The 13,913-nt window shown below is 40.8% G+C and overlaps 2 protein-coding genes across 5 annotated transcripts; one reads left to right on the plus strand and one right to left on the minus strand.

Moving 5' to 3' along the window:
* Positions 1 to 45: 45 nt before the first annotated feature.
* LOC149741034 (uncharacterized) lies at positions 46 to 8,164 on the minus strand. Of its 4 annotated transcripts, none has more exons than XM_089878484.1 (18): positions 7,845 to 8,162; positions 7,415 to 7,576; positions 7,038 to 7,158; positions 6,849 to 6,928; positions 6,654 to 6,764; positions 6,189 to 6,308; positions 4,948 to 5,152; positions 4,625 to 4,763; positions 3,800 to 3,896; positions 3,169 to 3,396; positions 2,987 to 3,100; positions 2,803 to 2,906; positions 2,637 to 2,733; positions 2,223 to 2,374; positions 1,328 to 1,525; positions 1,210 to 1,276; positions 1,045 to 1,125; positions 47 to 508 (listed from the first exon to the last, which is right to left on the minus strand). In XM_089878484.1, exons 1-18 carry the CDS (start codon positions 7,863 to 7,865, stop codon positions 374 to 376), a joined length of 2,232 nt encoding a protein of 743 aa, XP_089734610.1. In that variant the 5' UTR covers positions 7,866 to 8,162; the 3' UTR covers positions 47 to 373. The 4 variants fall into 4 exon arrangements, with proteins under 4 accessions (XP_089734627.1, XP_089734610.1, XP_089734635.1 ...); XM_089878493.1 differs by having other exon boundaries at positions 48 to 508; positions 2,827 to 2,906; positions 7,845 to 8,161; XM_089878501.1 differs by lacking the exon at positions 2,987 to 3,100 and having other exon boundaries at positions 46 to 508; positions 7,845 to 8,164.
* A 389-nt stretch (positions 8,165 to 8,553) lies between these two features.
* Positions 8,554 to 13,854, plus strand: LOC149741035 (uncharacterized). The gene is made up of 11 exons (XM_089878691.1): positions 8,554 to 8,758; positions 8,827 to 8,967; positions 9,756 to 9,820; positions 9,886 to 10,041; positions 10,193 to 10,265; positions 10,370 to 10,513; positions 10,738 to 10,842; positions 10,938 to 11,089; positions 11,463 to 11,558; positions 13,384 to 13,446; positions 13,661 to 13,854. The coding sequence occupies exons 1-11, from the start codon at positions 8,701 to 8,703 to the stop codon at positions 13,691 to 13,693; spliced, it is 1,086 nt and encodes a 361-aa protein (XP_089734817.1). The 5' UTR covers positions 8,554 to 8,700; the 3' UTR covers positions 13,694 to 13,854.
* Positions 13,855 to 13,913: the final 59 nt, after the last annotated feature.

Here is a 13,913-nt window from a genome sequence, read left to right on the forward strand (position 1 = left end):
GTCCCCGATATTTTCGAAACTCTCCAGATACTTTTGCCTTTTTAAACATTAAAACACGATTTTTTTATTCGGTTAATTTATTAAAAGCGCCTTCATCACAGTGTTAGTAAGGCAAACGCAAGATATGGTGTCAAACAAAGAAATCATTTTGTTTTACATAATTAGAAAAATATACAAAGAATTTTCATAGTCATGAAATATAAAAATGTTTCAACAAAAAAACACTTTTTATAAAATTTGTTACAAAATATTTGAAACTTGAAGAAGGTTAGGGTAACACAGCTCAATGCTTTGTATAAAAAGTGAAGATATAAAATTTATTGATGTGAATAACACGACATGTATGTGCTTTATATGAAGTATATGTTGATGGTTATATATTTTTAACGGGTGTGGCACTTTGTGGTAAATGTAGATACGATGAGTTGATGTCGTCATCTTTATGGAGGTATGTTTCATGGGGGAGGCTGCCACTCAAGCTTAAGCTGCTCAGTAATGTGTTTAACTCCTGCGGGTTTATGAATGTATGTAACCTATCGTTGTGTAAGGGGAACGACAGTCGTTATAACACGGGTGTTCTGTTTCATACACCTCGTGCCCGCTTACAAGTTACCACGTATGTAACTTATTTATCCTCGCATGGCGGGGCAACGACAGTCGTTATAACACGGGTGTTCTGTTTCATACACCTCGTGCCCGCTTACAAGTTACCACGTATGTAACTTATTTATCCTCGCATGGCGGGGTAACGACAGTTGTTATAACACGGGTGTTCTGTTTCATACACCTCGTGTCCGCTTACAAGTTACCACGTATATAACTTATTTATCCTTGCATGGCGGGGTAACGACAGTTGTTATAACACGGGTGTTCTGTTTCATACACCTCGTGTCCGCTTACAAGTTACCACGTATATAACTTATTTATCCTTGCATGGCGGGGTAACGACAGTTGTTATAACACGGGTGTTCTGTTTCATACACCTTGTGCCCGCTTACGAGTCCAAGCTACAAGCTTGAATAACACATCAACAACCGAACCAACTTCTTTCTGTTGCTTTCTTCTCTTGGTTGCAACGATCGCTTCCAATTCCTCTTTTTGTTTTTCCAGCATCGCAAGTTGTTGCTGCAACCAATGTGTGATCACCATATTTACACCCCGCACATGTATATTATACACCTTATACCCCCCACCCCTACATACACTCACATGCAATAATCCGTTCTCGGCTCCAAGATCTTCATTCAAACACGTAAGATGGTTGATACGACTCGCACTGGAAGAATATTAATATAAACACCAAACCCATCATACCCTCCACACTCACCTCTCCTCCACCACCCTCGTAACTTGATCTACTTTATTAATAGCCTCCCTCCTCTCAACCTCGGCAACCCTCACGCCCTCCGCCACTTCATCTTTCCACGATAACTCTTGTTCCAACGCAGAAGTAGCGAGTTCCAACCTCCGTTCTAATCGTTCCACCTCATCAACCATCGACGAACGCTCAAGGAGGAATAATTCCCTGATGTCGTGGAATTTATATTATATTTGTTTACTCACTATGGATGTAATATATTGACCAATACCTTGCATTCACATTAACCCACCCACCTCAAGTATATTCACCACATTAACCCACCCACCCCAAGTATACTCACCACATTAACCCACCCACCCCAAGTATACTCACCACATTAACCCACCCACCCCAAGTATACTCACCACATTAACCCACCCACCCCAAGTATACTCACCACATTAACCCACCCACCCCAAGTATACTCACCACATTAACCCACCCACCCCAAGTATACTCACCACATTAACCCACCCACCCCAAGTATACTCACCACATTAACCCACCCACCCCAAGTATACTCACCACATTAACCCACCCACCCCAAGTATACCCATCACATTAACCCACCCACCCCAAGTATACTCACCACATTAACCCACCCACCCCAAGTATATTCACCACATTAACCCACCCACCCCAAGTATACCCACCACATTAACCCACCCACCCCAAGTATATTCACCACATTAACCCACCCACCCCAAGTATACCCACCACATTAACCCACCCACCCCAAGTATACCCACCACATTAACCCACCCACCCCAAGTATACCCACCACATTAACCCACCCACCCCAAGTATACTCACCACATTAACCCACCCACCCCAAGTATACTCACCACATTAACACACCCACCTTATCCTCCTCATCTTGCTTTTATGTTTAAGTTTAATATTTTTATATTTTTCGATGTACGATCGCGTTTGCTGCGTTGATATTTCCAATCTTCGGCGCATCAATTCAACCGCGTCTTCTAGTTGATCGCGATTCAAATCCGCTACAAGCGTCTGTTATGAATGGAAACCACATGATAACGATTGCTGCGAATATCAATATATAATTTATTGAACAAAAGTTAATCAGGGTTGAAGTGACAGAACTTTAACAATGTTTTCCAACGTAAACTTAATTTATTCAAATTATTATTCAATTAAAACTATTCCAATTGCACCAAGAGATTTATGTTTAAGTTTTATGAGATATTTGCCCTATACACCCAACATACACCCCCACCACCCCCAACATTAACCCCCCCAACACTCAACCCACCTCAGTCAACTGTTGGCTTTCCTCTCCTTTCAACAACAACAACTGAGCTTCTGCGTTCAATGCTCGTCGCTGCAACGTGGCTATGTCGTTCTCCAACCTATGATGTAATTATGATGTCATCAAACTGTGATGTCATCAACTATGATGTCATCAACAACCCACGCACCGACAGCGAGCATGAGGTACCCACCTTGGATGATCAAACGAACCGACATCAACTTTATTCGTCCCCGATGTTTCGTTGAACAATCGACTTTCTAATTCGTCAATCTATAATAACATAGGTAAACACCCAGGATAATATAAACCCTTCACCCCCACCCGCAACCCCTTCACACCCCTACCCCCACCTTATCTTGCAACCCCTTCACTTTTTCATCTCCAACCGACATTTCATTTAACTTTAACATTTGACGTTTTGTTTCATCGAGTTGATTTAATGCAGTTTCCAACTCAGACAATACCTTTAAACAAAGCTGGTTTATATTAAGTGGGGTAGTTGTTGGGGTACAAGGTGTATGAAACCACCCACCTTAGTCAGTTCATCTTCCAGCCCAACATTCCTTCCTTCTAGTTCCCTCTCAACACCAACATGCACGTCGAGTTGTTTCTTCATCTTTTCTTCACTTAACTTACAAACCGATACCTCACGTTCCAACTTTGATATTTCACCCTCCGCCATCTCTAGCTCCACCCGCTGGTCATCATATTGTTTACGAAGCTCCGCAAGTTGACCTTTCACCTCAAACCCATCTCCACCCTGTTTAACAATGTATTACACACATTCACTACAACATCTGTTGGAGCTCCCAAACATGCCAGGATCGGCAAACAACAAATATTAATTATGTTGCCAAAGTACATACCCCCACGACAACCCCACACACACACCCCCATCACCACACCCACCACTCCCCACCACACCCCCCCATGCCATGACACCCCCACCCACCACAACCCCCCCACCCACCACACCCACCACACCCAACACTCCCCACCACAACCCTCCCCCATGACACCCCCACCCACCACACCCACTCCACACCCACCCCACACCCCCACCACACACCCCCATGCCATGACACCCACCACACCCACTCCACACCCACCACACCACCCATCACCACACCCCCCCATGCCATGACACCCACCACACCACCCACCTCCAACCTCCCAACTTCCATCTTCAAACTTTCAACTTGTTGCTTCAACTTTGATATTTCCTCGTTCGTCTTCGCCTCCCCTTCCTCTAGTGCGTTTCTATGATGTCACACATTATGATGTCATATATTATGATGTCACACATTATGATGTCATATATTATGATGTCATACATTATGATGTCATATATTATGATGTGATGTCATACATTATGTCATACATTATGATGTCATATATTATGATGTCACACATTATGATGTCACACATAATGATGCCATATATTATGATGTCATATATTATGATGTCATACATTATGATGTCATATATTATGATGTCATATATTATGATGTCATATATTATGATGTCATATATTATGATGTCACACATTATGATGTCATATATTATGATGTCACACATTATGATGTCATATATTATGATGTCATATATTATGATGTGATGTCATACATTATGTCATACATTATGATGTCATATATTATGATGTCATACATTATGATGTCATATATTATGATGTCATATATTATGATGTCATATATTATGATGTCATATATTATGATGTCACACATTATGATGTCATATATTATGATGCCATATATTATGATGTCATACATTATGATGTCATATATTATGATGTCACACATTATGATGCCATATATTATGATGTCATACATTATGATGTCATACATTATGATGTCATATATTATGATGTCATATATTATGATGTCATACATTATGATGTCATACATTATGACATCATATATATTATGACATCACACACATTATGACATCACATATGACATTATACTTACTGCATTTCTTCAATTATTTTCTTCGATTGTTTTTGTCGTTGTGTTTGTCGATCCATTATGACATCACCAACCCCATTGTTAAGTTGATTGTTTAATTGTTTGTTTACTTCTTTAAGATTCTTATTCATTTCCAATAATTCTAAATTAAGTTTATTTATAAAAATACTAATGAACATTTGAAGAAAATAGAATCACAAAATTAAAAAAAAGCCTTTTAAAAATTACACAACTAAATTTAGAATATTTTAGAATATTTCTCCAAATTTAGAATAAAACCACTAAACATTTGTTAGCACCAACCCCCCCAACAATCCCCTCCCCACCTGCCACCTCTGTGTCCAATTCATCTTTCACGGCCACCAAGTGACGCTCACCCTCCAACAACTCATCGCGTAACTTCTCGTTTTCAACGCGGAAGAATTCTCGTTGGCTCTCTAACTCCCTCATGTGGGTGGCGGCCTCAGCTTGGGCCACAGCAACCGAGGGAAGCGATTTTATCCCGTCCAATGCTTGAGTGAGTTTGACAACCTACAAGGGGTGGGGTTATATACAACACACACTATACAAGGGTGGGGTTATATACAACACACACTATACAAGGGGTGGGGTTATATACAACACACACTATACAAGGGTGGGGTTATATACAACACACACTATACAAGGGTGGGGTTATATACAACACACACTATACAAGGGTGGGGTTATATACAACACACACTATACAAGGGGTGGGGTTATATACAACACACACTATACAAGGGTGGGGTTATATACAACACACACTATACAAGGGTGGGGTTATATGCAACACACACTCTACAAGGGGTGGGTTATATACAACACACACTATACAAGGGTGGGGTTATATACAACACACACTATACAAGGGTGGGGTTATATACAACACACACTATACAAGGGTGGGGTTATATACAACACACACTATACAAGGGGTGGGGTTATATACAACACACACTGTACAAGGGTGGGGTTATATACAACACACACTATACAAGGGGTGGGGTTATATACAACACACACTGTACAAGGGTGGGGTTATATGCAACACACACTATACAAGGGTGGGGTTATATGCAACACACACTATACAAGGGGTGGGGTTATATACAACACACACTATACAAGGGTGGGGTTATATACAACACACACTATACAAGGGTGGGGTTATATACAACACACACTATACAAGGGTGGGGTTATATACAACACACACTATACAAGGGGTGGGGTTATATACAACACACACTATACAAGGGTGGGATTATATACAACACACACTATACAAGGGGTGGGGTGGACAAAACATACAATATATATAGGCAACTACAGCACTGCTAGAAAAAAGGAAAAAAACTTGTTTTTTTTCGGTGAATCTTACAATCCACACACAGAATATTTGGGAAATGCTCAATATAAAATAACTAATGAGAGTTAAAAACTTAAAAAGAGGATGTTACGCCACTAAAACACCTTGGTTGCGCCAATACACAAACATGTTAAATATACACCACACACACCCCCACCCACACACCACACCCACCTCGTCTTTCAATCGATCTCGTTCACGCAAAGCATCGGTCAACTTGGAAGCCATTCCCCCCATCTCGGACATCGCGTTGTTCATTCTTCCTCGTAACTCGCTGTCCTCACTTGTTAACGCCTGTGGTGTTACCATAGTTACAAGCCTGTACCATTGTTGCATACATGATTGTATCAACTTGTATATACATGGTGGTTGTTATAATGCAGGTGTTATGTTTGCCATTAAGTGTCTTACCCAAGGACACCAACAAGAGTGGGAAGTGTCGAGGCTTAAACCTGTGAACTCTGGTGACAAAACCAGCACCAACAAGCCACGGTACCAACAAGCCACGGTACCAACAAGCCATGGCATCAACAAGCCACGGCACCAACAAGTCACAGCACCAACAAGTCACGGCACATACAAGCCACAGCATCAACAAGCCACGGCACCAACAAGCCACGGCACCAACAAGTCAAATACCTCTATTTGTTGTTTAAGTTGATCGTGTTGTTTGGTTGAACTATCGAGTTGATCATGCAGAGCATCCACGTTATCTAGTAATGTGGCACGTACGACAAGTAGATACGCCATCTGTATTAATGGGTATCATATGAGTATAATATAAATGTGGCATATGTAATAATACATCCCAACACCACATACATCACAACCTACTTGTTCACTAAACGAACTTCCGACCAACTCCACCAACCCTTCTTGTGAACACATATCTTCCATCTCGTGTTTCTCCATTTCTATGGAACATTTATACAGAATATTAATATGAACACGTATATATTATCCCTGCGTAAACGATATGATGTCTCCCTTAATATTAACACTTTATGACATCATAATACGAACCACTTTTAGCGATAAGATCTTTAAGTTGGTTTCGTAATCTTTCGTTCTCGAGGTCGAACTGAGTTGTTAGTTTGTCTCGTTCGTCGCTTAATACACGGACACGCTCCACGTACTTTTGCACCTGTCAATCAAACATAATGTAGCTGTTGTTGAACTTATTGGTTGCAAAGTATTTGGAGGACTTGAGTCAGATAAACTGACAGAGACGCGCAGCCTTTGTTAATCAATACAAGGAACCACAGTGTAATAGCCCTTAGTTTGACAACCAGTATTGTAAGTACAGTGATTGCACTCATCACCAACCCCACACTAAACACCCACCCTGCTCCCCCCCTACCTATGTGACCCCATGCCCCCACATAAGCCACATCACGCACCTCGCTCATTTCATCCGTTTGCGTCTTCGAAAACATTTTCAACTTTCCTTCCAATACTTCAACAAGTTGCGACAATAACGTCACAGAAACGATTTTCTCAGCAGAATCGGTGATGTCATCTTCGTTGACCACCCCGTACTTCACCAACAAATCCAACATTGTCTATTGAAGTTCAATATTACTCTCGATTAAAATAATGAACATCATATTTAATTAGGAGCAAAACAACAGTCGTTATAACATGCATGGATAAATTCAATGAAAGAGCATTTGGTTAAAAAACGTGGCTGTTAAACCTTATAAGAAGCAACTCACAGTGGGTTGCAAATATTTATTCAACTTTGGCTGATTGCACCAAATACTTTTTACATTGTAGCAACTATACTTATAATATTTTAACCAACATATTATGTCCACACACCACACTTACCACGCTAACTGTGGATTCCATTTCTAAGCATCCAACACCAACCAACCAAACACCTATTCACCAACAACTACCATATTCTATATACCTTCAAACAAGTAACTGTTGAGTTTTATTATTTGCAATCTTACTAACTACAATACACAAACACAAACACCGTCGAAAATACCTAAAATATTTTCATATTATTCAAAACAAACCACCGCAAAGTTACAAGTACTCCCCGAAAATCTAATGATAGAAAATCTCTAGCGCCACTTGATGTTTTTAAACTAAATAATGGCAACAGCTAGGTGGCGCTACAATAATCTTATCGTTCCGAGTCATTTCTTGTGTAAGAGGTAAATTTAATACACCAAATGTAACGAGGGTATACTACAGTATCTACGCTTATTCTTAAGTGACTATATTTCAAACCCATTGGTGTTCTTCTCCGGGTAGTAATCTATGTAAATATATATCAATTGTTGCGATTTTATTACAAACGAGACTTAGTATAAGAACTTCAAGAACAACGTTTACTATACAGCTTAATGCAAACGATTAGAACTAAGTTATTTGCTCATTACAACCATAAACGAAACTCAAACTTCGAGCTCCCCAAATATTTCCCATAAATTCAATGTGTTGGTTCGTGTTCAACGGTGCGTGACCATGTAAACAAATGTTATAAATAGAACATTTTAAAAACCGGGGACGAAATAAATTATTCAGTCTTCATGTATATTGTGTGGGAGGTTGGGTTAAGCTGGTGGTTTGAGGTTGATCTGCCAACTCTGCCGTGAAACCCAGGTCCTCACTTGTATAGAGTTAACCTATTCGTTCATTCCAGGTGTCTACAATGCAAGACATTTAATATATGATGATGGTTGTTGTTTATTTGTGGATCATTCAACTTTGTATGACCTTTTGTACAGGTATGACATATAAATGGCTGTTTATGATGTCATAATCATCATTTGTGACCGGATTTTTTTACTTTCAGCACAAACTTGTTTAAATTGTTTGAACACAACATCTGAGTGGTGTCACGTCATATCAACGTCGTCATGTGATTGTGAATGCCAATGCAACCCTGGCTATTATCGGATAAACAACGCCCAGAATGTATCGGCGTGCGCAACTGGTAAGTTAACGCTAATGTTTAAGCTGTTAACCATACAGAAAAACAATCATCCTAAAAGTTACATACGTGGTAACTTGTAAGCGGGCACGAGGTGTACGAAACAGAACACCTGTGTTATAACGACTGTCGTTACCCGCCATGCGAGGATAAATAAGTTACATACGTGATAACTTGTAAGTGGGCACGAGGTGTATGAAACAGAACACCCGTGTTATAATGACTGTCGTTGCCTCGCCATGTGAGGATAAATAAGTTACATACGTGTTAACTTGTAAGCGGGCACGAGGTGTATGAAACAGAACACCTGTGTTATAACGACTGTTGTTGCCCCGCCATGCAAGGATAAATAAGTTACATACATGGTAACTTGTAAGCGGGCACGAGGTGTATGAAACAGAACACCCGTGTTATAACAACTGTCGTTGCCCTGTCATGTGAGGATAAATAAGTTACATACGTGGTAACTTGTAAGCAGGCACGAGGTGTATGAAACAGAACACCCGTGTTATAACGACTGTCGTTGCCCCGCCATGCGAGGATAAATAAGTTACATACGTGGTAACTTGTAAGCAGGCACGAGGTGTATGAAACAGAATACCCGTGTTATAACGACTGTCGTTGCCCCGCCATGCGAGGATAAATAAGTTACATACGTGGTAACTTGTAAGCGGGCACGAGGTGTATGAAACACCCGTGTTAACGACTGTCGTTACCCCGCCATGCGAGGATAAATAAGTTACATACAACCAATTCAAACATGGAAATCTAATAAATAATGCTTCATCCAGTGCGCTGGTTTGGGGGTAAGATGGTTTTCAACGAAGAAGTTTCAAAATTGGAGGCAACCACGACGGTAGGTGTCCATAGAAATAATATAATTATAAATTAACACCATAAAAATAACAATATACCTCGCAGATACGCACGATGTTCCAACCCTACCCAGCCTTCATCGAGGTGCTAGTCTTCAACGCTGAGAGACAAACCATGGCAACAATAGTTTCATATCAGTTGATATTTAAGAATCAACAAAATACATACACCGATATCGAGCAGGAATTCAGCAACTTATATGTGAGTGGTTTTCACTCGTAGCGTGTTTTAACGACTGTCATTTTGCTGCTAATTTCCTTTTTTTGTTGTTTCAATTAATATGATCTACGCTACCATAGGCCTGTTCGAACCGATGTTATGAATTATTTCTTAAATTATATATTTGTTGCAGAATTGTAGTTTATTGAATTCAACCATTGCTACAACGGATGTAAATCTTGCAGCTACGTGCCCGATTGTCGTGGGTGGGTGTGCAAGTTATTGTGTTTAATTAAATTTTAGCACTGTAGTGTTAGTTAACCATATGTCATGCTTATGTGATATTATGTTATTTAACCCCATGTTCCAGACCCCACCATACTCTGCAACGGGAACACTTCGTTCAGTTCAATGTGCGACAAAACATCAACAAGTTGCAACACAAGCGAGGAAGGGTTTGTGATGTGCTCGTGTAACCAAGGTTATCAACCCAACACCCCAACATCATGCATGCGTAAGTTGGTGATGAAGTACATGGGCAGCTATACAGGGGAGGCAGGGATAGTTAGACACACAATCCTGTGAAACAAATCTAACTTATTGGTTGTGATGTTTACTGATTATTACAGTGTAGAAAATTTGTAAAAATAATCCAAACATCCATTGCTATCCTGGCACCCCAAGTTTAATGTTGCTTATATTTTCCATCATGTAATAATTCAACTACTTTACTGACAGGTGCCGCATGTATCACTGACAGCGAATGTAACAACCCCTTTGGTAAATGCAAGGTTGGAACATGTTCGTGTTTCTGGGGGTTTTATGGCAGCAACTGTGGGCAACGTGAGTTGTTGTGTGTTAAAATATCTCAATGATTTTTGTTTTGCTGATAAATGTTCCAAGAGATAAATGTTTAATCGTCATCTTTTACCCCACAGCGTGGTTGTTCGTATTCACCATGGTGACATCGGTTTGTGGGTTCCTTATAATTATCCTCGTCACAACAATCATCTGTCAATCAAAGAAGGGCGGGGCAAGTTCGGTGACGCAGAACGGGGTGTCGTCACATGAGGGCGATGTGGACCTTAAGGTGGTGATGTCATAATCATTCATGATGTCATAATCAACCCTCGTTTCCACCAAATATATTTCACTTCCAACTTTCCACTGAACAATTGAAAGGCTGTGTAAACATTGTGATGTCACAAACACCATTGTTACAACCCATTGTGTGAAACAGTCGCAACACAAAGCTATTGTTTCGTAACAATGGGTTCAAGTGGGAATGAAATTAAGGGTTTCCAACGTTTTACAACGATCCGCTTAAAATATTTAACAACGGTTTAAATATTCATTTGTTACCAATAATATGATGATTATGACATAATAACCTGATGACATCATAATAACATTGTGACATCATAATAACATTATGACACAATATTAACATTATGACATCATAGAACCCATTCACGGACTTCCAACCAGGTCAGATGAGAGCGAGGGTTCCGTACGATCGTGGGTTGGAGATGGAGGGTTCGAATACGACTCCTACCCCGGTGGGTTTACATGGGTTGTCATTAGGTTCCTACTATTTGTGGGTGTCAATCAAGTGCTTGGGTGTCAATCAAGTGCTTGGGTGTCAATCAAGTGCTTGGGTGTCAATCAAGTGCTTGGGTGTCAATCAAGTGCTTGGGTGTCAATCAAGTGCTTGGGTGTCAATCAAGTGCTTGGGTGTCAATCAAGTGCTTGGGTGTCAATCAAGTGCTTGGGTGTCAATCAAGTGCTTGGGTGTCAATCAAGTGCTTGGGTGTCAATCAAGTGCTTGTATAAATTGTCAGCAACACAGTAAAACAATCACCAACAAAGTTACATATGTGGTAACTTGTAAGCTAGCACGAGGTGTATGAAACAGAACACCCGTGTTATAACTACTGTCGTTGCCCCGCCATGCGAGGATAAATAAGTTACATACGTGGTAACTCTTAAGCGGGCACGAGGTGTATGAAACTGAACACCCGTGTTATAACTACTGTCGTTGCCCCGCCATGCGAGGATAAATAAGTTACATACGTAGTAACTTGTAAGCGGGCACGAGGTGTATGAAACAGAACACCCGTGTTATAACTACTGTCGTTGCCCCGCCATGCGAGGATAAATAAGTTACATACGTGGTAACTCTTAAGCGGGCACGAGGTGTATGAAACTGAACACCCGTGTTATAACTACTGTCGTTGCCCCGCCATGCGAGGATAAATAAGTTACATACGTGCTTACGTGGTAACTCGTAAGCGGGCACGGGGTGTATGAAACTGAACACCCGTGTTATAATGACTGTCGTTGCCCGCCATGCGCGGATAAACAAGTTACATACGTGGTAACTCGTAAGCGGGCACGGGGTGTATGAAACTGAACACCCGTGTTATAATGACTGTTGTTGCCCGCCATGCGAGGATAAACAAGTTACATACGTGGTAACTCGTAAGCGGGCACGGGGTGTATGAAACTGAACACCCGTGTTATAATGACTGTTGTTGCCCGCCATGCGAGGATAAATAAGTTACATACGTGGTAACTCTTAAGCGGGCACGAGGTGTATGAAACTGAACACCCGTGTTATAATGACTGTTGTTGCCCCGCCATGTGAGGATAAATAAGTTACATACGTGGTAACTTGTAAGCTAGCACGAGGTGTATGAAACTGAACACCCGTGTTATAACTACTGTCGTTGCCCCGCCATGCGAGGATAAATAAGTTACATACGTGGTAACTCTTAAGCGGGCACGAGGTGTATGAAACTGAACACCCGTGTTATAACTACTGTCGTTGCCCCGCCATGCGAGGATAAATAAGTTACATACGTGGTAACTCGTAAGCGGGCACGGGGTGTATGAAACTGAACACCCGTGTTATAATGACTGTCGTTGCCCGCCATGCGAGGATAAACAAGTTACATACGTGGTAACTCGTAAGCGGGCACGGGGTGTATGAAACTGAACACCCGTGTTATAATGACTGTTGTTGCCCGCCATGCGAGGATAAACAAGTTACATACGTGGTAACTCGTAAGCGGGCACGGGGTGTATGAAACTGAACACCCGTGTTATAATGACTGTTGTTGCCCGCCATGCGAGGATAAACAAGTTACATACGTGGTAACTCGTAAGCGGGCACGGGGTGTATGAAACAGAACACCTGTGTTATAATCACTGTCGTTGCCCTGTCATGCCAGGATAAATAAGTTACATACGTGGTAACTTGCAAACAGGCACAAGGTGTATGAAACAGAACACCCGTGTTATAACGATTGTCGTTGCCCCGCCATGCGAGGATAAATATTAAATACCCCCGTACACATTAAAGCGAAACTGTTCCTTCCACAGCGAGCACAACCAGATGGAGACGGAACTTATGTAAATATTGGTTTCGAATCTAATCATAATAAAGTAAGTGAAACATATGGTGTTTTATCTTATTTTGTGTGAATGAGTTTCATATTAGTGGGTGTATGTAAATATGTTTTATATATTTTATTGCTGGTATGTATATATTGTGGAAAGCGAAACATGTGGTGGTAATGTGATTTATATAAAGATATTTCGTGTGAATTAGTTTTATATGAAGATAATATAGATCAATAATTGTCAATATTCCCCACAGCACAACGACGACACGGCAGCTAAATACTTTTGACCCCCCCCCCCCCCTGCACCAACCACTAACTCTTGCTATTTTATATTTATTATTGCACATTCACTGTTACCCACCCACACATTGTGTTTACCTACCCCTGTGCGTCCCACACTTATCGGTGCCAAGCATGTCGCTTCTGTAAAATAAAATATTCAAATCAATTGTGTGATCTCATAACTATAATAGTGATGTCATAATTACTTCAAAACCAACCTACTGT

The sequence above is a fragment of the Ciona robusta genome, chromosome 1 (genome assembly GCF_009617815.1).
Source record: "Ciona robusta chromosome 1, ASM961781v2".
In the NCBI taxonomy this organism is placed as follows: Eukaryota; Metazoa; Chordata; class Ascidiacea; order Phlebobranchia; family Cionidae; genus Ciona; species Ciona robusta.

Coding starts and splice junctions, on each gene's coding strand:
- LOC149741034 (XM_089878484.1), bottom strand. CDS start 7,865: ATGGAATCCACAGTTAGCGTG. Junction 2,734..2,802: donor GTACCTCATGCTCGCTGTCG/GTGCGTGGGTTG, acceptor ATTACATCATAG/GTTGGAGAACGACATAGCCA. Junction 1,526..2,222: donor AGCAAGATGAGGAGGATAAG/GTGGGTGTGTTA, acceptor CCACGACATCAG/GGAATTATTCCTCCTTGAGC.
- LOC149741035 (XM_089878691.1), top strand. CDS start 8,701: ATGATGATGGTTGTTGTTTATTTGTGGATCATTCAACTTTGTATGACC. Junction 10,042..10,192: donor AGGAATTCAGCAACTTATAT/GTGAGTGGTTTT, acceptor TATTTGTTGCAG/AATTGTAGTTTATTGAATTC. Junction 13,447..13,660: donor TCGAATCTAATCATAATAAA/GTAAGTGAAACA, acceptor TATTCCCCACAG/CACAACGACGACACGGCAGC.